This window comes from Peromyscus maniculatus, chromosome 18 (genome assembly GCF_049852395.1).
Source record: "Peromyscus maniculatus bairdii isolate BWxNUB_F1_BW_parent chromosome 18, HU_Pman_BW_mat_3.1, whole genome shotgun sequence".
In the NCBI taxonomy this organism is placed as follows: Eukaryota; Metazoa; Chordata; class Mammalia; order Rodentia; family Cricetidae; genus Peromyscus; species Peromyscus maniculatus.
Genome location: NC_134869.1, coordinates 43,124,884 through 43,147,911, shown reverse-complemented (window position 1 = coordinate 43,147,911; position 23,028 = coordinate 43,124,884). Strand labels below are relative to the sequence as shown.

Below are 23,028 nucleotides of genomic sequence, written 5' to 3'. Positions count from 1 at the left end.
TCTTGCTTAAGTTACTTCCTTTGGCTTACAAGCAGGGAGGACAGAGCTGGGGGGTAGGCCTGCTTGGGAGCCAAATTCAAGGAGACGGGGCGGGGGAGGGGGGCGGGCGGGGGAGGGGGGGGCAAGACTGGATGTAGGCCCAGAGACCCGGGGCTGGTGCTGGCCAGGAGAGGAGGAGCAAGAAAGGGCTGTTAGTGACTAGGAACCAGGGAAAGGGAAGAAGCAGCCAGCGTGCCGGAATGGCGGTGGCAGAGGACAGGGCGGCTGGCTAGACCTGCCCGGTATCACAACACCCTGTGGGAGTCAGAAGGCCAAAGGAAGGAATGCTTTCACGTGTCCACTCTGGAAATGTGCCGTTTGGTACAGTTTATTTTTTTAGAGAGGGTCTCACTCTGTAGCTCACGCTGGCCTGGAAGGCACTAATAATCCTCCTCCCTCTGCCTCCCAAGTGTCAGACCGCGGCTGTGGGCCATGATGCTCAGCTTCTGAAGTACTCTGTAAACACATATGGGACCGAGAAGGGGTGGGGTGCTGTTTGTTTATTTGCCTTCCCCTCTGGAAAAATCACTACTCCATTTCCTGTTGTGAAACACCCACCCACCCCACCCCACCCATCTCAAAAGTTAATTAATCAGGGATGGAGAGATGGTTCAGTCAATGGAGGGCTTACTGCCTGTGCATGAGGACCTGAGTTCTATTCCCAGCATTCACTTTAAAAACCTGGTTACTGGGCCGGAGAGGTGGCTCAGAGGTTGAGAGCACTGGCTGCTCTTCCAGAGGTCCTGGGTTCAATTCCCAGCACCCACAGGGTGGCCCACAACCATCTGTAACGAGATCTGGCGCCCTCTTCTGGCCTGCAGGGATATGTGCAGACAGAGCACTGTGTACATAATAAATAAATCTTAAAAAAAAAAAAAAAGAAAGAAAGAAAGAAAAGAAAAGAAAAAAGAAAAAAAAGCTGGTTGTTAAACTGGGCAGCGGCAGTGGTGGTGGTGGTGGTGGTGGTGGTGGTGGCGGCAGCAGCAGCGGCACACACCTTTAGTCCCAGCAGAAGCAGAGCTGGGCGGATCTCTGTGAGTTTGAGGCCAGCCTGGGCTACAGAGTGAGATCCAGGACAGGCTCCAAAGCTACACAGAGAAACCCTGTCTTGAAAATCAAAAAAAAAAAAAAAAAAAAAAAAGATGGTTGTTGCTGGGTGATGGTGGCATATGTCTTTAATCCCAGCACTCAGGAGGCAGAGGCTGATAGATCTCTGTGAGTCCAGCCTGGTCCATCTATCAAATCTCAGGCCAGCCAGGGCTACACAGCAGGATTTTGTCTCTAACCACATTTAATAAAGTGGTCAGTGCACACTGTGATCCCGGCGCCAGAGAAGTAGAAACCGGAGCGTCCCTGGGCTGGTCAGCCAGCCGAGCTGGATCTGCAACCCCAGCTTCACTGAGACCTTACCATAAGGCAGTGAGTGGGGCTGGAGAGATGGCCCAGTGGTTAAAGGGACCTGTTGCCCTTCCAGAGGTCCTGGGTTCAGAACCTAGCACCCAGATGGTGGTTCGCAACTGTCTGGAAATCAAGTTCCAAGGGATCTGATACCATTTTTCTGGCCTCTTTGGGCACTAGGCATGCATAGACATGCATGCAGGCAAAACACTCATACATGTATTAAAATAATTAAAAAATAAGGTGGAGACATCTAACTGACTTCCAGCCTTTACACGCATGGGCAGACACATACATACAAGTGCACACACATACACGCACCAAAAAATTAATAATCAAACCACGGTATAGGAATTTTCTAATGGTAACATCAGATAAGAACATAGCTGTAAAGCTGAACTTTATGACTAGGGCTGGAGGCAGGAGGGACCAGAAGTTTAGGACCAGTCTTAGCTGTGTAACAAGTTGGAAGTCAACCTGGGCTACACAAGATCCTGTCTTAAAAACACAGAACAAGGGGTTGGGGGTTCAGCTCAGTGGTAGAGCACTTGCTGGCCCTGGGTTCGGTCCTCAGCTCCGAGAAAAAGTGAAAATAAAAAAACAAAACAAAACCTGTTCACAAGGCTGGTGAGACAGGTCAGTGGTGAAGCAAAGAGCTGGATGACCTGAATTAGACCCTCAGGACCCACACAGTGAAGGGTTCTCACATGCCATCTGACTCCCACATGGCTCCCACGGCTCCCACGTGCGCGCGCGCGCACACACACACACACACACACACACACACACACACACACACGAATAAAATGTAAAAAAAAGAAAGAAAGAAAGAAAGAAACCTTTAACATCATTTTTTAAAAAGCTGGTGCATGCTGAAATGCACACCGTTTCTCTAGGGGTGGGAGCTCTTAAAACTCCCTTATTGGTTTTTGAATAAGGATCTTGCTGTATTGGGATGTGGGCTCCAGTGATTTCTCTGTCCTCAACTTGAAACCCACTAGTCTTGCTTCCCTTTGGTACTGGGGATGGGACGCAGGGCCAGCCATGAGCCACACTCCCGGCTCCCTTCCCTTCTTTTCTGGCCTCACCAAGCATGGCATGGGAACTTCGGATCTCCCGGTTCACTAGGTGGGTCTGGGCTGTGGCTAAGGGAGGAGCCGAGCCCAGCCAGTGTGACCATGGGGCTAGGGGAGATGGGTTTAGCAGTGTGCCCCATCTGAGGGGAGAAGTAATGAGGGCCCTTAGAAGGCACTCAGGATGCAGAGCAGACCGGTCCCCACGCTTTGGGACGCATGTGAACAGGCTCTCTCACTGGCTTCCTTCCTTCTCTATATTCTATTTCTGTTTGCAGAGGTCTCTCTGAGGCAGGCTTCCCCCATCTCCCCACACCAGCAGGCTGTCCTCACTGGCTCCCCACCTCTCAATCCTAAGACATACACCCCTGCCTCCTCACTCCCCTCCCCCTACCCTGCTTAGACATGTCCCCAGGGATCTCATAGAGGTCCCTGTCACAGGGAAGGATGGGAGGACTGTAGGGAGAGCTGCTGGAGGACTGAGAAGGCACAAGGACTTTTCCTTCACCCTCCAGGGAGCTAATTATAGGACCGCAGACCCCAGCAAGCAGGTGTGTCCCTGGGCCCCTGGAGTTCCCTGACCCCAGGGCAGGCCTCCTCCTGGGGAAGGGGATGTCGTAGGGGTGGGGGGAGGGTGTTACAGAGACACTTCTGACATCCTCAACTCCGGGCCCATAATTAGTTTGTGGGATGAGAGCAAACAACCATCCTCATGGTGACAGCCAGACATCCTGGCGTCAGGGGTGGGGGGTGGGGACGAGGTAGGGAGGAAGAGAAGCTGAGGCACACGGAGGAGCCTGCTCCTCTCCCCTAGAGGATTTCCCCCAAGAACCTTGGTCTCTTCCAGGTTCCTGGACTCTGCCCCAGGGGCCCAGTAAAGTGCGGCAGCCCCGGGGAGACGAGGCAAATCTGTTTGCCAAGGGAGGGGTATCTACCCAAGGTTACTTCCTGCTTCTGTGGGGAGGAAGTCGGGAGAATGGACCAAGCCAGAGCAGAAGTTGAGAGGGTTCCCAGAGGGTACATCATAGCCACCCTACCCAGCATACCCCTCTCTGGCCCTGTGGCCAGGCTGGAGAAAAGGCTGCCATGTCTCTTTGCCCAAGCAGGGCCTGTTGAGTGGGACGGTGAACCGGAAACCCACACTGGGAAGTTGTCTCCAGTCTCACCACACAGGGCTCCGTGAGCTGCCCACCCCTCGGGTGCCAGGCAGCTCTCAGCCCAGCACTCCAGAAGGACACATATCCAACCACAGTGGACCTTGGACAGGAAGGGCTCCTCTGTTCTCCACCATCCCCAAAAGGACCCTCGCACTCAGACCGAATCCTTCATAACTTCCTGGGACCTTTGCTTTCTACGGGAAGCCTCACAGGCCCAGAAGCAAGGATCTTATAGATCTGCTACAGGAGCTAGGACTATATACTCAGCCACAGAACACACGTTTAGCCTTCGCTAGTGAGGCCCCTGGGTTCAGCATCGGCACCAGCTGGGGGTGGGGGGGGTGGGGGACACGGGACAAACTAAGAGGATCTGAAGTTCGCAACCCTCCAGCTATGTACTTTAGTTACCACAAGGCTTTCACTTCAATTTATCAGACCTGGACAGACTAGCACCAATCCATTATGCAGCTTAGGGAGGCCAAGTTGAGGTAGGGAATCCTGGTTTCCTCAGGGTCAGAGTTCCAGTTCCATCTGAGGGCCGGGGGCAGATCAACCACAGGCCAGATCCTTCCCCTCAGCCCTCGGTGGCTCACATTTCGGGGAATGTGAGTCTGCCAGCTGCGGACTCTGTGGAAGTAGTTTTTGTTTGTTTGTGTAACAACACTGCCGTGGATCTGCACCCAGCTAGGCGTGAGCCCGTCCCCTGACACCCTTCTTCGCTGTACGGACTGCGAGCTGCGTAGGCAGTGAGCCTGAATGGGAATGGCCAGCATATCCTCAGTGCTCAAGCAACTCATGGCTCCTCCCTCAGCCTCATTGACTGCCAAGGACCGGAAACAGGCTCAGGGACTTGGCACCTACCCAGCGGTGGGAAGTCCTTTCTGGCCATACTCCTGAGGGTAAAAGTACTCCACGGAAGACCAAACCAGGCTCAGGCTCAGGCTCCTCTGCCCTCTGCTACCTAACACCCCCATCCCCTGACCCTTCTCCAAATCCTTAGCTTCTTCCCCTAGTCCTGGCTCCTGCTCTATGGGAAAGCCCCTCAGAGTCTAATCCGCACTCCCCTTTCAAGGACGGGACAGTCCCTGGTCTCGGGAGAGTGACCATTCATGGCCCTCTCAGCCTTCCCTTCTCCACCGAGACCTCCCTTAGCCCTGGACCAGAAATGCAAAATGCCATCTAGAGACAGCTCAGAGTGTAGCAGGAGAAGACCCATCATCGCTCTGCTCCTGCTACAAAGAGGCCTCAAGGCCCCAGTCTCCGGCCTCTGCTGGAGGCAGCTTCCCGGGGCTCCTTCCCCGAGCGGGGCTCCTTCCGTCTAATTTTTCCAGGTAGGGTCCCCGTCTCGCCCAGCTCCCCTCCCCTCTGAACGGGCGACTCACGGTGCAGACTGAGGGAGATGTTGATGGTATGCTCGTCCACGAAGCCCTTCAGGCCAGGCATCCGGGCACACTTGAGCTGTGTCTGGGCGGCACTGTCCCCGACGTGCACCCAGCACACGGTCTCGTTGGCGTAGCTGAAGTCCATGGCCGTGGTCTGTCGGGTGCTCGTGGGTGTGATGGTGGACACCTGGGCTCCGCTCAGGTATGTGGCTAGGATGTTCTGGGAGTTGGCGATCAGTAGCACCGGCGGCCGATCTACCGGCTCTGAAGATGGGACAGACAGAGGTCAGGGGGGGACTTCCGGCTGCCGAGGCCACTATTCCGCTCCGTGGCCAGGGGGGCTGCCCTACCCACCGTTCTTGGCTTTGCATGAGCGGTTGTCCGGCTGGAGCAGGTAGCCCTCGACACAGCCACATGTGAAGGCGCCGTCCGTGTTGGTACAAAGCTGGCTGCAGGTGCCATACACGGAGCATTCGTCAAAATCTGCGAGGAGAGAGGACAGGAGAGCTGTTATCCAGCGCAGCAAGGGTGCCCGGCGACACCACCAGCCGGGGGACGGTTTGGTGGAATCGGCGACAGATCCGAATGTGCAAACCTACGGCCCAGAAAAGACAGTTTTGGGATTCCCTCTGCTCCATCATGCCCCACGGTCACTCAGGAAACGTTTCTCGGAAAACCGATGAGGCAGGCTCGGAAGACGCGATGGCGAATTTGAAAACAGGACTACATTACTGTCTTCATGAAACCGACACTCTGGTCATCAGCGGAAGGCGGATGTTATAATAAAGGAAATAAACGGTGAAGCTTGGGTTCGAGGGGGTGGTAGAGTGGAAAATGACCAGTGCTGTTGGAAACAGAGCACACGGGGCTGTGGTGTGCGTCAGCAGCAGGGCGCCTACCTGACTTGTGCAAGGAGGCCCTGGGTTTGATCCTTAGCACTGCTCTCAAAATAAAGGGCAAGGGCGGGGCGGTGGTGGCGCACGCCTTTAGTCCCAGCACTCGGGAGGCAGAGGCAGGCGGATCTCTGTGAGTTCGAGGCCAGCCTAGGCTACAGAGTTCCAGGACAGGCTCCAAAGCTACACAGAGAAACGCTGTCTCAAAAAACCAAACCCCTCCCCCCCAAAAAAACAAACAAACAAACAAAAAGGCAAGGAGCTGTGGAGGTGGCTCAGTGGTTAAGAACACTTACAGCTCTTCCAGAGGACCCGGGTTCTGTTCCCGGCACCCTCATGGTGACTCACAACCATCAGTAATGTCAATTTCAGGGGTTCCTACGCCTTCTTCTGACTTCTTGGGGCACCAAGCATGCACGTGGTACACCAACACACATGTAGGCAAAACACTCACTCATACATGTAAAAATAAAACTTTTTAAAAAAAAAAAGGACAGAGGGGCTGGAGAGATGGCTCAGCAGTTAGGAGCACTTGCCGCTCTTGCAGAGGACCCGGGTTCAGTTCCCAGTGCCCACATGGTGGCTCACAACCATCCATAATGTTATTAGTTCCAGGGGATCCAACACCCTTCTCTGTCCTCCGTGGGCACCAGGCATGCATGTGGTGCACATACATACATGTAGGTAAAACACTGATACACATTTTAAAAAAAAGGGCCAGGAGGTGGTGGCGCACGCCTTTAATCCCAGCACTCGGGAAGCAGAGGCAGGCGGATCTCTGTGAGTTCGAGGCCAGCCTGGTCTACAGAGCGAGTTTCAGGAAAGGCGCAAAGCTACACAGAGAAATCCTGTCTGGAAAAACAAAAAACAAAACAAAAAAAAAAGGGGAAAAGAAGGAGAAGGCCTAGTCGTGAGGGTCTGACGTACGCAGAGTGGTTAAGAACAGCCACATGGAGAAGGTGGTATTTGTGCAGACTCGAGGCAGGCAAACTTAAAACAGAAAGGTTTGCATTGTTTGTGACAGAGGAAAACTTGGGGACATCTTACTCATCAACAGGGAAATGGCCAAGTAAACTGTGGTCGTAGCAGCACGTCACAGTGGTTTTTAGTGAATGAGGTAGATCTCCACAGACTACCGTGGCGGGTGGGACTTGGGGGAGGGTGAGGGAAAATCCCTAGAATGTACTGAGGAGTGAAAAGCACGTAAGCGATACCTACAGTGTGGCATTACGTATGGAAAAAGAACACACACACAAGCAAGATCTACAATTAGCGTTTTGGTGATTGCAACCGAGGGCTGGTGGAGGGGTACAGCATGCTGCTGGATTCACCTCCAGACCGAACGGGGCAGACTGGAAGAGAATTTATTAAGGAGCTCTGTTTTATCTGTAATGCTTTTAATTTTTTCTTTTCTTCTTTTCTCTTCTCTTCTCTTCTCCTCTTCTCCTCTCCTCCTCCTCCTCCTCCTCCTCCTCCTCCTCCTCCTCCTCTTCTCTCTCTCTCTCTCTCTCTCTCTCTCTCTCTCTCTCTCTCACAGACAGGTTTCTCTGTGTAATCCTGGCTGTCCTGGAATTCACTCTGTAGACCAGGCTGGCCTTGAACTCACAGAGATCCACCTGCCTCTGCCTCCCGAGTGCTGCGATTAAAGGTGTGCACTACCACCATCCAGCTTTGATCTTTTTTCTTTTTCTTTTCTTTTTTTTTTTAAGAAAGGCTTTTACTCTGTAGCCCAGGTTGGCCTGGAACTCATTAATAATCCACCTACCTCAGCTTTTCAAGTATTGGAACTACAGGTGTGAGCCATACCATCTGGCTAATGCTTTAATTTTTTACAACAAAATTTGTGTGCAACCGAAAAATTTTCGAAGAGTTTTGAAAGCTCCGCTGAAAGCAATACTTAGGACTCACAGCCACAGTATGTCTGGGCTGCCCCTTGGGCTCTCTTTTTGTCTTTTTCTTCCGCAGCCCAGCCCTGCTTCAACTCACCTGGCAGCCAGCCCCCTCACATACACCCCCACACACAGCCATGTTCACATACCTTTGCATGAGACACACACACACACACACAGAGTCATGTTCACATACCTTTGCATGTCCCCACACACACACCCCCGCATACAGCCATGTTCACATACCTTTGCATGCCCCCCCAACAACCACGTTCACATACCTTTGCATGTCTCACACACACACACACACACACACACACACACGCACACAGCCACGTTCACATACCTTTGCATGACACACACTCCGCACACAGCCACGATCACATACCTTTGCATCACACACACACACACACACACACACACACACAGCCACGATCACGTACCTTTGCACGTCTTGCCGTCTGCCTGCAGTTGGAAGCTGCTGTTACAGAAGCAGGTGGGTCCGCTGGGTGTGGGGACACAGTGGTGCTGACAACCCATCCGAGAACAGTTGACCCGGAGCTCTGCACAGGGTAGGAGAGACACACTCAGGCCCCCAGACACGCAGCCACCCCGAGACAGCAATCTTTCCCCGTCTCCAGTCACCCTTCAGAAGCCGCTTTGAAGTAAAGGCCACGGTGCCCGAGAGGGAGAGCACTTAGGAAGCAAGCGCAGGATTGTGCAGAGCCCAGAAAGCGCCAATGCCACGGCGACAAGGTCACACAGCCGAACTGTGGCTTGGCACCCGCCTCTTCCTGCTCTGTCACTCTGGACCATCGGTGTCACCCCCCTGCCCTAGGATGGCTTCTGGTATTTTGATAGGGTCAACAAGAAGAGACAGTGAGTCTTGTCCTTCCCTGTGCCTTATGTGTGCACCTGAAGGGAGTTACTAGGTCATGTCAGCTCTTGTGGAGGTTGAAGTAGGGACAGGCAACACAGTTGTTTCTGCCCTCCGGCCCAGAGTGCTGTTCTAAGTCATCCGTGAGCTCTGGAGGCCTCAGAGGGAAGACCCAGAGTCCAGATGGAGGAGGAAGAGGAAGAGGAAGATGAGTTCCTCCTTCTGCCATGACCCACTTCTCCAGGGGAGACAGAGGGGGTAAGACAGGGGCGGGGCGAGATGGCAGAATTGCCCCCCCCCCAGCGACCCAATTAAGGGCTTGCTTGGGGCCAGGCGACTAGGCCACAAAGACCCCTTTGTCCAAGCTCTTCACACCCCCACCTAGGAGAAAACCGCTGAGAGGTTAAGGTGTTTAAAGCACTGAGCTCGCCAGGAGGAGCTGGGGGGTGGGGGGTGTAAACCTCAGTTACTCTTCCTCCGCCCTCTGATCAGAAAGACTGACTTTCCAGTCTTTCACCAAGGGGGTAAAGGCTGCCTGCTGTGGGAAATCTGGAAAAGAAGTCTTGTGGGTGGGCGGGCCTCTCTAATACTGCAGGAGGTGCCAAGCCAAGTTTCTTGTTTGTTTGTTTCTGAGACTAAAAAGGTATTCGAAAAGGAAGCAAAAATGGGCACACAATGCTCTAGCTACGATTGGCCACGGGGCTGAAGTTAGCCCTAAACCAGCTTTCTGCGTCTCATCCCAAGAGCTCCAGATGAAATCAGCCAAAAGGAAGGAGGAAAAAAAAAAAAATCTCCCACAAACCCCCTTGCTCCACAGTCCCTGCTGGAGTGAAAGGATCCAGATGTGTCTCCTCCCACAAGCAGATGTTTTCTGACATGTGTATGACATATGACACTGCCCCGCCCCCCACTCCGATGACTGCCCTCCTCAAAACCTGTCAAAAGCTGCTTGCTCCAGGCCCAGACCCCGGGGCAGAAGAGAGGCGACTATTTCTCTAACAGCCAGGCCTGAAGGTTTGTCCCACATCACGGATCCCTCTTAACCCGCTACCACAGCCAAGAAGTGTGACTGGTTACTAATGTCCCCTCCTCAGTCCGAACGGCTTTCCCACCAACCAGCTTTGAGAGGAATGACCAGAGCAGCCTTTGGACCCCTCCAAGATGTTCAGTTCTTGAGGGATGCCTTCTAGAACTCTGGCAGGGTCAGTGAACCAGACCTGAGGTCCCTAACCCTAGCTCGGATGACAACATCTCTGTTCCTCTGTGTTCACACCCAGGAGTCATGGAGGAAAGCGTTTGAAGTAGTCCACTATTAAAAACAGAGTATAAAAACACTTCTCATCTAATAGCTGAGAACTTGAGGAGAGGTGACCTGTCCGAGCACACACAGCCAGAGGAAAAGTGCCCAGTCTGGCCCACAGCTGAAGCCCGTAGGGCTGTGTGATCAGGGTTCCAAGCCCAAGGGACCCACTAATTTCATTGACAAGTCTGGGCTTGGGAGCAGGACAAGGTCTCATACCCACTAAAGTCCAAGGACGGTCCTTGGATGGTGAACTGTAACATCCCCCCAGATGCTGCGCCAAGAGACCATGTACCCCACGGCACAGGAGAGCGCGTGGCCCCCTTACCTCGGCAGTGAGCGCCCTCATCCGATCCATCCATACAGTCCTGGACCCCATTGCAGAGACGAGACATGGGAACACACAGTTCGGTCCCCAGACAATTGTGCTCATTTGGTTGACATCTCTGGGCTTTACTTTGGGGACCTGGGAGCAAACAGATGTGACGGCATCACCAAGCTGCCTGAGGTAGCCAGTTAGTCATCCCTGTACTGGGTGGGGAAGGTGAGGAATAAAACCAAGATTGGCATTTCAGAGGGCCATAGATCTCAAGAGGTCTTAGGGACTAAACGGACTCTTCTAACTACTGCTTCGCCACTCACAGCAGTAGCTAGGTATCTGTCAGCCATGTGAAGGGGAACGCCAAGGCCTACCGTAAACGCTCCATACTTATGGACCCTATAGCCTTGATAGTCTATAAACCAGGAGACAGGCAGAAGCTTAAGGAAACAGTCCCCGGCAGAGAGGGAGCTCCCATGACAGACGTACAGAAATAAACTACCTTTCCGTGGTTCTCAGAGCACAGAGCTGTGTCGGGTGAAGGCCCACGTCTAGAAGTGAGCCAGTTCACAGACACAGACACAGCCGTATGCAGTTCTCAAACACTGTAAGTGTGGTAAATTCAAACTCCATATAAAGCCAGGCGTGGTACCTTTAATCTCAGCACTCGGGAGGCAGAGCCAGGTGGATCTGGGTGAGTTCGAGGCCAGCCTGGTCTACAGAGGGAGTTCCAAAACAGCCAGGGCTACACAGAGAAACACTGTCTGCAAAAATCCAAAACAACCCTAAAACCTACATATAAAATATATACTAGTTTTTTATATCAAATATCAAAGAGGGCCAAGGATCTCTAATAATTTCATACAAGTAATATTAATCTACTGAAATATTTTTGGTGCATTTGATAAAAATATTCAAATTAACTTTAACTGTTTGCTTTTTTTTTTTTTTTTTTGTTTTTTGTTTTTTTTTTTTGTTTTGTTTTTGTTTTTCGAGACAGGGTTTCTCTGTGTAGCTTTGTGCCTTTCCTGGAACTCACTTGGTAGCCCAGGCTGGCCTCGAACTCACAGAGATCCGCCTGGCTCAACTGTTTGCTTTTTTAATGTGGCTGTTTGGATATTTCAAAACTGCATATGTGACTTATACTGTATTTCTCTTAAGCTGTATTATTCTAGACTTCTAACCCGGAGCAAAGGCCTGGTGGGAAGATCGAGAAAGGTCAAAACTTGTGGTCTACTGATAACATCCTTCTTCGTTTCCATAGCTGCCAGGAAGAGGGATGAGATAGGAAGACACCAACGGTCCCAACGGCAAGGTGTGTCTGTTCTGGCCTGGACCCCACCCGAGCAGGGAGGGGTTCGTGTGAGGCCGATGGCGTGATTATAGAGGTTCTAGGCAAGGGAGTTTCCATGCTTTTCTTTGTGGGCGTGCGAGCCTGTCTGGGTCTGAGTGCCCCCCGCCACGACATGACACGTGTTTGGGCATCTGTCTGAGTGTTTCTGCAGCCACTTTTGGGAGCATCCACAAGGGCTGTGCAAACGACCTGAGCCTCTGTCTGGTGGGTGTTTGTGCCTGGAGGGGCTATGTGTGTCTGTTATGGTCCAGGAGGGTGCATGTGTGTTCACACATGTGTGGGGATTCAGTAAGATAGGGTTTACGCCACGCTGAAGGAAAGGATAAACCAAAGAGTGTGACCGATCCCCAGCCCCTCCATGTGGCTTCCTCTCCTTCCAACACACAGGCCCAGGGTCAGAAACGTGGAGGGGAAAGTGGTGTGGACCACAGGAGGCTCCAGGCCTAATTCCCCGGCGATTACCCCTCCAGGGCAGGATGCAGGGGTGAGGAGGAACCAGTAGCTTCCTTTCTACCCTAACCACTACCCTGGAAAGCCACGAAAGAGGTATTAGAAGGGACACAGGGTGGGACTGAAGCTGGATGACGAGAAAAGATAGCATGCTTTGAGACCTTTGGCCAGGATTGGCCATGCAGGGGAAATACTGAAGGCAGAGACCCTAGGACTCTGGGGTCCTGCCAGCAAGTCCTCCCCCTATTCACCCCTCTCCTGGCCACTGGGAGGGTGAGGGCTGGGTGAGGACCTTTCTCCCAGTTCAAACAGCTGCTCTGATTACACCACTTACTGGGGGCAGGGGGAGGCGGGGTGTCGGGAAGGGCACAGGGGTGGGGCTTCTGGTCCGGGGACTGAGCAAGAGCAGTGGCCTTTGGCCTGGGAGACAAGGGGCAGAAGGGTACCTGGCAGCGCCTGAAGGCCACTCACGGAGTGCCAGAGAAGCTTCAAAGGTGGGAGGAAGGAAACGGTGTAAAGAAAGGGCAGCTTGGTTATCTCCTTCGTGGCGAAGGTGCTCCCCAGAGGCCACTGCCCCCCAGCCGCCTTGGGGGTGCAGCAGCCAAGGGAGAAATCCAAGGTACCATGGCTGCTCCCACCGCGCCAGGTGCTCTGAAGACGCATGCAGGAGGGAACACTGAGCTATGTCACGGGCGGACACAGCCACAGAGCAAGGTCCATGCCAGGCTCGAGTCTCTGGTTGCTCCTATCCCAAACGCCCCGCAAAAGGGAAAGAGAAAAAAAAAAAAAAAGCCCAGGGTTTCGAGCGCGAGGGGCCCCGGGAACGGAACTCACAGATCTCGGGGGCCTCATCGGAGCCGTCTGGGCAGTCCTTCTCCCCATCACACCGCCAGCCCTTCGAGATACAGGTGATTTGGTCTCTGCAGGCAAACTGCTTCGGGCTGCAAGTTTTAGGGGCTGAAGGCAAGGGGAGAAAGGGAAGGGTGAGAGGAAGGACAGCGGTCAACTCGTGGACGCTGGAGCTTCCTATGCCTCCCCAGCATCAAATCCTCCACAGAGCGCAGCTATAACAAAGGGGGAGCGTCCAAGAGCCTTATCGCCCCTTTCCAAGGGTTCGAGGCCGTGTGTCCGGCATGCCCCTCCACCCCAGGGCTTCAGGGTCAAAGTCCGTGCCGCTCTGGTTTCGTCATCACACCCCAGCACCCCCTGACCTTGCTAACTGTGACGGGAAGAGCAGAGGCCTCTGCTGTGCCTTCTCTTCATGTTCCTCTTGTTCCCACGGGCAGCCCGCAGACGGCCTTTCCTAACTAACCACTCTGCTTCTCTGACCTCAGGGACACTGCTGACCTCCTGACCTGTCACCCCAGCTCCAGCTCCTTACCCCTGGACCCCCGATGTGAGAACCCACCGTGGAGAGGCCCTGGGCACACAGTGTGGCTCGGAGATGTTATCTCGGAGGACAGCAGAGAGGACGGAGCCAGACAGGGAGGGTGGGAGAGGGTAGGAGGTTCACCTTCCACCTAACAGCTTCCCTGATGGTCAGACCACAGAGCAGGGGACTTCCGGGTGGGGGTGTGTGCTCCAGATAAGGGGGATCTAAAGATCACTCTCCAGCCGTGGCAGGGTCCTGGCTGGCTTGATTCCTTCTGGAGAAACTAATTCTGACGTCCCTCACCTGTGGAATGACTACATCCACGGGGACCACCTGACTTGAATCCCCCTCATCCCCAGTGAGGAGCTACATCACTGACAGCTGACAGGGCTGTGTGCAGAGTTAGGTGCTGGGGGCAGTGATGGACTGGCTCTCTCCATCTGCGATCTCATCATTTAGTCTTCCCCACAGGATGACGCCTAGAGAGCTGCCAAGCCCCGATTTCTGGGCCAGACCTGCCCAGGACCACACACCTGGCAAGTGACAAAACCAGGACTCAATTCAGTTCAGCCGACTCTGGTTCTCTCTCTCTCTCTCTCTCTCTCTCTCTCTCTCTCTCTCTCTCTCTCTCTCTCTCTCTCTCTCTCTCAAAGTTTTATTTTATGTGTACGGGTGTTTCTGTGGACCACGATGTTTGCCTGGTGCCTGAGGAGGGCAGAGGAGGGCACTGTACCCCCTGAAAGTGGACTTACAGATGCGTGTGCGCTGGCTTTGGGTGGCGGGAATCGAACTCCGGCCCTCTGAACAAGCAACCAGCGCTCTTAACCCCTGAGCCACCTCTCCAGCCCCACGGCTCTAGGCTCTCCAAGACTGCAGTCCTCTCTCATCTGACGCCTTATCACCGTGTCCAGCACAGGGGGCTCCCACCCACACCAGGCAGGGGTCCCGTCTCCCACCTGGGTCAAAGCCCATTTCTGTTCCTCTGGCACACTGGAGGCCAGCTCTGTGACAGGCACTGACTAGGCACCAAGATGGGGGCCAAGGCCAAGGACCCCTCAGGAGCCACGGTTCCTGGGGAGCCTGTACAGCACTGACTGGAATGCAGGACTGGGACCGCAGAGTAAGGAAAGTGTGTCAGGGCTCTGAAGGAGAGAGTCCAGTGGAAATATCCTGTCTCCGTCATCCCATCTCTGGCAGGGAGGACTGTACCAGGCCCCTCTCTCCATCATCCCCATCTCTGGCAGGGAGGACTGTCCCAGGCCCCTGTCTCCATCATCCCCATCTCTGGCAGGGAGGACTGTACCAGGCTGATCTCCGTCATCCCCATCTCCGGCAGGGAGGACTGCACCAGGCTGATCCCCCTCATCCCCGTCTCTGGCAGGGAGGACTGTACCAGGCTGATCTCCCTCATCCCATCTCTGGCAGGGAGGACTGTACCAGGCCCCTCTCTCCATCATCCCCATCTCCAGCAGGGAGGACTGTATCAGGCTGATCTCCCTCATCCCCATCTCTGGCAGGGAGGACTGTACCAGGCCGCTCTCTCTCCCTCATCCCATCTCTGGCAGGGAGGACTGTACCAGGCCCCTCTCTCCATCATCCCCATCTCTGGCAGGGAGGACTGTACCAGGCTGATCTCCATCATCCCATCTCTGGCAGGGAGGACTGTACCAGGCCCTGTCTCCCTCATCCCCATCTCCGGCAGGGAGGACTGTACCAGGCCCCTGTCTCCGTCATCCCATCTCTGGCAGGGAGGACTGTACCAGGCCCCTCTCTCCATCATCCCCATCTCTGGCAGGGAGGACTGTACCAGGCTGATCTCCCTCATCCCCATCTCTGGCAGGGAGGACTGTACCCAGGCTGATCTCCCTCATCCCCATCTCCGGCAGGGAGGACTGTACCAGGCTGATCTCCATCATCCCATCTCTGGCAGGGAGGACTGTACCCAGGCCCCTGTCTCCCTCATCCCATCTCTGGCAGGGAGGACTGTACCCAGGCCCCTGGCCAGAACCAGAGCTGAGTTCAGGAAACACATCAAGGATGGCCAGGCCCCCTTGGAGGTCCCCCTCCCTCCCTCCTCCCCTGATCCGGGAATAAAGGCCCCTTGAGGAGGTGGATAATGCTGAGTTCATTACCCCACTGGGCCAGCTGTGAGGTCTTCCCGGGGAAACAGCCCGCCAACCTAGTTAGCATGCTGGAGGCCATCACTTCCCCTGGCCAGCCAGGCCGGCTGAGGGGGGGTGGGGGCGGGAGAGGACTACAGAGGGACTCAGAGGCAGATGGGATGTTTGGAGCTCAGAAGCGGCCCCTGAGACACCGGTGACACGTCTTCCCTCCCCTACCTGGGGCTGAGCCCACGCCCCAGCCCTCCCCAGGGCAGAACTCACAGCCAGGGTCTGAGGTCACTGGCTGGTCATCCTAACCTCCTCTGCCTTCCACGTCCCGGCCACGGATCCCCTCCTTTGGCCCTCACATGGTTCCCCCACGGTCCCCCACCCCCATTTTTGGCCTGAATTCGACAGAGGAAACAGCAGCTGGCAAACTCCAAAAGCTGAAATGAGAGAGATTCACAAACCAGATGTGTGCGCTTGTGGAGGGCGGGCAGTGGGGGATGGGCTCCCCTCCCTCCCTGAAAGGAAGAGGAGGGCTCAGACCCTGTCCTTCGGCACCATCTCCTCAGGCTCAGGGGCAGAGGGTGGACGGACGGGGTGGGGTGGGTGGGGGTGCGTGTCTCTCAAGAGAGCCAGGAGAGCAGAAGGATTGGAGAGTGATAAGTGAAAGAACTTCCTGTCAGCCACGGTGGAGAAAGCCCTAGGAATTTTGAGTGAGAAGGCTGAAGCCTGTCTTTGATTTCCTTCAGGGGGAGAAGGAGGAAAACACATAACCTACTTTGGGGCAGTTTCCACAGCCAAGTGAAGCCTCCTCCAAGCTGGGAGGGAGCTGGGGTGGGGGGTGGGGGAGGAGATGTATAATCTCCTTAAAGGCCAAGCCAACCCAGATGCCCTCAGCTGAATCGTCTGCATCTGAACCCAAGATTCAGAAAATCCATTCTTGGGGCCTTCAGACGGGGAACAATATCGGCGGTGGCGGCGGCGGTTAGGAAGGGTCCCTGCCTGCTCCCGCCCCACGACCACTGAGTGCCACACACAGATCGGAAGCCCTGGGGTCCAACTGTCAAGCTGTGGGGTGTTTGCTAGTGCAGTCCCATCTTACAGAGGGGAACACTGAGAAGGAAGAGGCAGAAACACGGTTCCCCTTGCACCCGGAGGGGGAACGGGGGCTGTATGGACTGGGTAGCCTCTGGGGAGGAGGGCAAGGGGGACAGGGACAAGGATGGGACAGAAGAGGGCCGGGGCAGGCGGGGGAGCAGGAGAGGGAGGAGGGAGAGCGAACTGCAGGAGCACGAAGACACAGGGGCTGTCTGTTCTCAGCTCTGCCTGGAGATGTGACCGCCATGCTAACCTGGCCAACACCCTGCCCCTCCCCAGCCAGGCACCCAGCCCAGCCACGGCCCCCAGGGCCACCAAGCCGGAGCCAGGGCAGGAGGTGTGGGGTTGGGTGTGTGTCCAGACACAACACAGACCCCCACCGCCTGGCTCAAAAGCCTTGGCTATCAGCCTCTGTCCCACTCTGGGACCTTGGGGTGGGGTGGGGACAGGAGACCAGTATGCCTGGCTAGGGGACAGGGAGAGAAGGAAACCCTGGACAGAGACGGTCTCCAAAGAGCAGGGACCTGTCCTTCAACAGCCCCTGGGGACCTCAAACATTCCTCCAGAAGGACAAGGAGACAGGAGGCAGGAAGAGCAAGAAAGTGACCCTGGGGGCCATTTGGAGAGTGACAGGGTAGGGGGAGGGGGCTAAGCTCCCTCCGAGAGCCAGGGAGGTTGGGGCAGGCTGCGGGAATCTGAGCTTTCCAACGTTTGGGAGCAGGGCAGCAAGGGCCTCCAGCCCAACAGAGCTTTTCCCCAAATTTTATGTATTTTGGGTGTTACCAGCGGCTCCTTCCCGCAGCTCAGTGAGGTTCAGACACATTTTTGTCATTCCTGAGTCTGGAACTCTGCTTTGCGGCCTGGGACAGATGGACAGACAGGGTGGCTTGGACCGCCGGGGGGAAGAGAAGGGTCTCCTCTTCCATCCTGAGTCAATATTGACTCAGGACATTAGCCTGACCCACGACCCTGTCTTTTCCTTTCCCCACAAATAAAATCCAGATCCCCTGGAATGCCCGCGGAGGTCAACATATCTCTCCCAAGGCTGAGTCCATGATTAGCCCTCCCCCATGCCCCACATGGCCTGTGCTCACCAGCAGGAGAGCACTAAGCTCCTGACCTCCTCAAGTTCTCAGACTCCGGTTAGGAGGAAGTTCTACCACAGGTCTCACCTCTTTCCTTTCTTCCTGAAATACCCCCAATTACACACACACACACACACACACACACACACACACACACACACACACACACACAAAGTTGGTTTTGTTTGTTTGTTTGTTTGTTTTTGTTTTAGAAATATTTGCCCTGATTCCAATTTCCAAAGTCAGTCAAAGGGGTTTGGTTAGAAGAATTTGGGGGGGCGGGGGAGTTGGAGGGGACAGTCTGGGTCCAGAAGGGGAATACCAAAGGTAAGGGGCAGGAAGGAAAGCCCAGAAGAGATGCCACTACCAAGCAGCTTTCACGATCGATCGAGGGGACCCGCAGAGAGGTAAATACGGTTAGCCCAAAGAAAGTAAGGGGGTGACTGAGAACAGAGAGTCAGGGCTGGGAAGATGGGTAAATAAAAGACGGGAACCAAGAGGGCCAGAGACAGAGAGCTTCTGAAGACCATAAGAAGATGGACAGACAGACGGCCAAAAAGACAGGAAGGGGACTAAACGCAGAGGTTGCCCAGAGGGTGACACAGCTGTCCTGGGGTGAACCCAGAGAATGACCCCTCCCTCCCCCGAGACGGAGGCGGGGCAGCGCATGTCCCGGCTTTGGGAGATAGAGTCCCAACACAGTAACTTCTGACCTAAGGGAGTCCAGATTAGAGCCTGCTGCCTCTGCAGAGTGGGAGGGTGGGGGGACGGGTAGGGAAGCCCAACTCTTCAGCCTGGGCAGCCAGGCCTGGGGGACAGTCACCTCCCCTTCTCCCCTACCCCTCACCTCCTTCTGGGAGGCTCTACACTGGTGCCATGAGGCCACAGCACGGGAAGCACTCCAGAGCCAACTGCTTCCTTCTCCAAACAATGCAGGATCCTGCAAACCAGGCTGAAATCTGGGACAGAACACAGGGGGGCGGGACCAGGTTCCCTGGCACAAGTCACCACCAACTCAGAGACCCTTGCATGGTCCCACTCAACAGCCCCGGGTCCCCCCAAGGACAAGCAAGCTCCCCCTACTCAGATCTGGATCCCAGGAATCCAAGGGGTGGGCAAGACCCCCAGAAGAGAATCCAGGGTGTGTGTGTGAGTGAGTGAGTGTGTGTGTGTGTGTGTGTGTGTGTGTGTGTGTGTGTGTGTGTATGTGTGTGTGTGTGAACTCTGGGGTTCATATGTGCGGGGCCAAGACAGGAAAGAGTAACACTGGAATAAGGAAGGACTTCGCAAAGGTAAGCAATGGCTGGTTGATTTGGGTTTTGTTGGTGCTGGGGGAACCGAACCCAGGGCCTCGGGCACACTAACTTTGCCCTGCCACCCACCCTGAGCTGCACCTAACCCCAGGAAGGGGTTGGAAGAGCGTGTGGGTTTGGAAAGGATCTGACCTAGGGTCGGGCCCTGGGTGGCATGGTTGGAAGGCCCCGTAGGGGAGTGACAGAGAGAACAACAAAAACAAACCAAAAGCATGGAGGACGCGAAGAAAAAGTCTTGGGAAGCTGCCGCCCCCAGCATCAAAATAGCGGCCCAGAGGAATTTCCTACGTGTGTCTGGCCTCAGAGGAGGAAGCTACAGAGGGATGTTTAGCATCTGGGTCTGAGCAGGGAGACTGGAACCTTCTCTCAGGAAGCCAGGACATTAACACGTCCATCTCATAGCTCAGCTGTTCACCTTTGCTAGCAACTAGTAACAGGCCGGCTGGAGCAGGAGAGGAGAGGACCAGGGAGGGAGGTCTTCCCCGAGCTGGCTGGCTGCCTGGCAAGCTCCCGTGAAGTGTCCCTTCTCCTCAGCAAGGCCCTCAGTGATCCTTCTCTCCCTTAACCTTTTCCATCGTCCTTGGCTGCAAGTGCATTCCACTATGTCTCCTAGGAGGACGTGAACCCCCTCACTCCACAATGCAGAGGACCCCAGTATGAGCTTCAGACACAGAGAGGAGAAAGGTGAGGAAAGGCCCCTAGAGCTATTCCTGAGAAGCAGGAAGGGCAATTAGAATCGTCAGGTAAGTTGAGGCAGGAGGCCCCTTCCCTGGAAAGCCAAGAAGGACCTTCAGAGTCTCCAGGGCCGACTCCTACAGGTCTCTCTTCCTCCCCAGAGGAAGAGTTTGGGTGTGTTTGGAAGTGGTCCCTTCCCTGGGGACTGTGTTTCTCGCCAGGGATGGAGCACGGACATCCTGTGTGCCAGGACAAATAGTCTACCACTGACCTTTACCCCCACCCTGACCGACCATGCACAGAGCTGCCATGAACTCAGGATGTAGGGGTGCTTGCCTAGAGACGGTTAAGGAGAACATGTCAGACCCCCTCATTCAAACACCACCAATCAATCAACTTAGTGCAGCATTTGGACTCCTTGGAGTGGTACTCCCTAGGACCCGGGCCCTCCACAGGCTGCCTACTTGACTCCATCCGCCCCCCCCCTCCCGCACCCCTGCACAGGCTCCTGATGGGTCGGTCTGTCTCTGGCTTAATATTTTTTTTTTCTTCCCGAAGTTCTTTGCCTCAGTTTCCCCTCTCCCCTCACAGGGCTGAGACCAAGAAGAAAGCACAGGATGACATTAGATGTGAAGGGCAGAGAGGGTGGCTGCACAGACTTGTCTGAAGGGTTTTTAGGGCACAGCCTTTCCTCCTCATAGGCAGAAAATTAGGGGTGGTAGCCAGACGAGACGGTCCCCAACGCGGCGTGACCGAGGGCCACGGACTACACTGTTTTTCTGGGCACAGCTGCTTCCTGACCCTCCTGCCCTCCTCTCCCAACTGAAACAAGTTAGGGAACGGGGAGTGGGGGGGTGGGGGGGGAGGCCGAAGAACACATCATCTGGTTTCAGAGAAAAACTTTCCCAATCCCAGCCTGGCAAGCTCTGGACGCCAGAGGAGGGCGTCTGATGCTATGCGGCTGTTGTCCCCAGTCGGAGGGTAAACCTGACAGGAAGTAAACGAAATCTCACCCCTTCTCAAGTTAGGGGCCCAGCCCAGTTCAACCCCATGACCCTAGTAGCGTAAAGCTTGGGCAAGTCTTGAACTGGTGACTCACAGCAAGAGGAAAAACAGCTGGCAGAAAGAGGGGAGAGGGGGCCACACATTTTCCCAAAGAGCCCAGCAGCTCCGGCCTAACTGGCACATAAACTGTCTGCAAGAGGATGAGGCAGGGCTGGGCGTTTTAAACACATTCACTAAACGAGCGGGAATTGGGGTGTGGGTGCATAAGTCATAACCCCCATCCAGCCTCCAACTCTCCTTCCAGTCCCAACTGTGATCAAGCCGGACATGGGCTCCCTCTGAACCCCCTCCCCAGCATTCCAGTCCCTTCCAGAATGATGACATCTGATTTTTTTCTTCTTCTCTCTCTCTCTCATCTCAAAGCTCCCAGGAATTAAGAAGGGAGATTCAGTCAAGAGCATCATCACCAGACACCCCCCCCCCCCCTCCGTCCCTCAACCCTGGCCACTGACAGAGGCCATCAGAGGGGAGTGTGCTCACTTCGGAACCCAGGCAGGCAGGCAGCCCAGGATTCTGGACCCAGGCCTCCATGTCTGGGATGCAGGGCTCATTCCACACCCAAACAGGGGGCCCTCCCTCTCCCCACCCACAGCTTTCTCCGCCTGCCTGCCTGCCTGCCCTCTGGCCAGCAGGGTACCCCTAGCCAGCTCTGCCTCCCAGCCTTCAGAGTCCACCGCAAAAGGCCCTCCGCCCCCTTTTGCAGTGGTACACAGCAAATCCGGATTCCTTCACAATTCAGACTGGGGGGGGGGGTTGTGGGAGGGTGGAGGATGTAGGGGAGGCAGAGGCCCTCCCCTACCAGAAATAGGAAGAGAAGGCCTCTCAATCCCAGGATCAGAAAAAGGGGGGAGCCCTCCTTCCTTAGCCAGGCCTCTGGTCTTTGTCTGAGCTGGGGGGCCCTGGAAGCATCATTTGTCCCAGGCTCCCATCCCCCAAATCAGACCCCATCCCCGCCCCCAGTCAGGCCGCTGCTGTGTCAGCTGGGCCGGGATAACAAAAGGCACCCCCTCCCGCGTCTCCCTTCCCCATCCAGACGCAGGAGTGGGGGCTGGGAAGGGGGAGCCCCCAGGGCTCCAAGGGGGCCCGCGGAAATCTCACTCACCATCCACAGTGGCTCCGGCGACCATCGCCGAGAGCAGGGGCAGCAGCAGCAGCCACGGCGGGGTCAGCATGGTGTGGGCCGTTGCAAGCAGCAGCCCCCGCCCTCCGGTCCTCTTACTTCTCGTCCTCGTCCCCCCCCCCAATTGGGGGGTCCCCCCTTTATCTTCCTCTCCCCGGGCTCTTCTATTCTTATCCTTTTCCTTTAGCCAAGCGAACCAGGGGCGTAGGTGAAAAGGCACAGTTCCGCGCCCCTCGGGAAGGGCCTGCGGACGCGGGTGCGCCCCCTGCCCCCCAAATTCGAACCCTTCACCCGGGCTCCACTCCTCGCTCCCTTTTCCCCCTCCCCGGGGCGAAAGCTCACAGCCCCATCTCGGAGCCGCCTCCGGCTGCAAAAATGCACAATTGGGAGGAGGCGGGGTGGGGGGTGGGGGGCGTGGACCCGATGGGGGGTGCCTTGGGTAGGGGCCTGATGGAGAACTGGGGGCTCCCCCGTTTCCGCCTCCTCAGTGCACTGGCCTGGAGCTCGCACCGCTGTTCCCCTGGACTGAAGTGCCGCGGGGGGGGGGGGGGGAGGAGGGAGGAGAGGAGGAGGAGGGAGGGGGTGCTGAGAGGGGGAGAGGGAGGGGTCAGGGAGAGGAGGGAAGGAGGGAAGGGGCGGGGAAAGAAAAAAAGAGGAGGAGGGGGGGAGAGAGAGCGAGCGAGCGAGCTACGCGGCAATCCTGGGAATGCGCATGCGCTGGTTTGGCGCGCTGCCCTGGGGAGGGGGAGCCGGAGGCGCGACGGGCTCCGGAGTTCTGGGAAGCGGACCGGGAGTGGGAGTCCCCGGGGCGCCCTGTCGCCCTCGGGCTGCGCCTGCCCTCCCGGCGCTCCCCGGAGCCGGAGGAGCCCGGGGCGGGAGGATGGGGTGAGGGTGGAGCGCAGCGGAGCCCCCGCGCCCCTTCGGGACTCAGGGTCACACCCCAGGATTTCAGATCCCCTCCGTGGGGTCCCGAGCCGACGCCGGGGCGCAGGCCCGGCTTCCTGGGGTGTGGGGGGGACCCAGACAGTGCCTCCCCCAGCCTCGGGTGGGGGCAGGGGTGG

The 23,028-nt window shown here is 55.9% G+C and overlaps 1 protein-coding gene across 1 annotated transcript in view; it reads right to left on the bottom strand.

The window, feature by feature from the left end:
• The window catches only part of Lrp1 (LDL receptor related protein 1), an 84,198-nt gene extending 61,740 nt beyond the window's left edge, over positions 1–22,458 (bottom strand). The window contains exons 1-6 of the mRNA XM_076554084.1: positions 21,950–22,458; positions 12,966–13,088; positions 10,337–10,474; positions 8,275–8,394; positions 5,404–5,532; positions 5,050–5,313 (exon numbers count right to left, since the gene is read on the bottom strand). Coding sequence (XP_076410199.1) covers positions 5,050–5,313; positions 5,404–5,532; positions 8,275–8,394; positions 10,337–10,474; positions 12,966–13,088; positions 21,950–22,019 — 844 coding nt within the window. The 5' untranslated portion in view covers positions 22,020–22,458. The remainder of the gene's footprint in view (positions 1–5,049; positions 5,314–5,403; positions 5,533–8,274; positions 8,395–10,336; positions 10,475–12,965; positions 13,089–21,949) is intronic.
• Between the last annotated feature and the right edge of the window lie 570 nt (positions 22,459–23,028).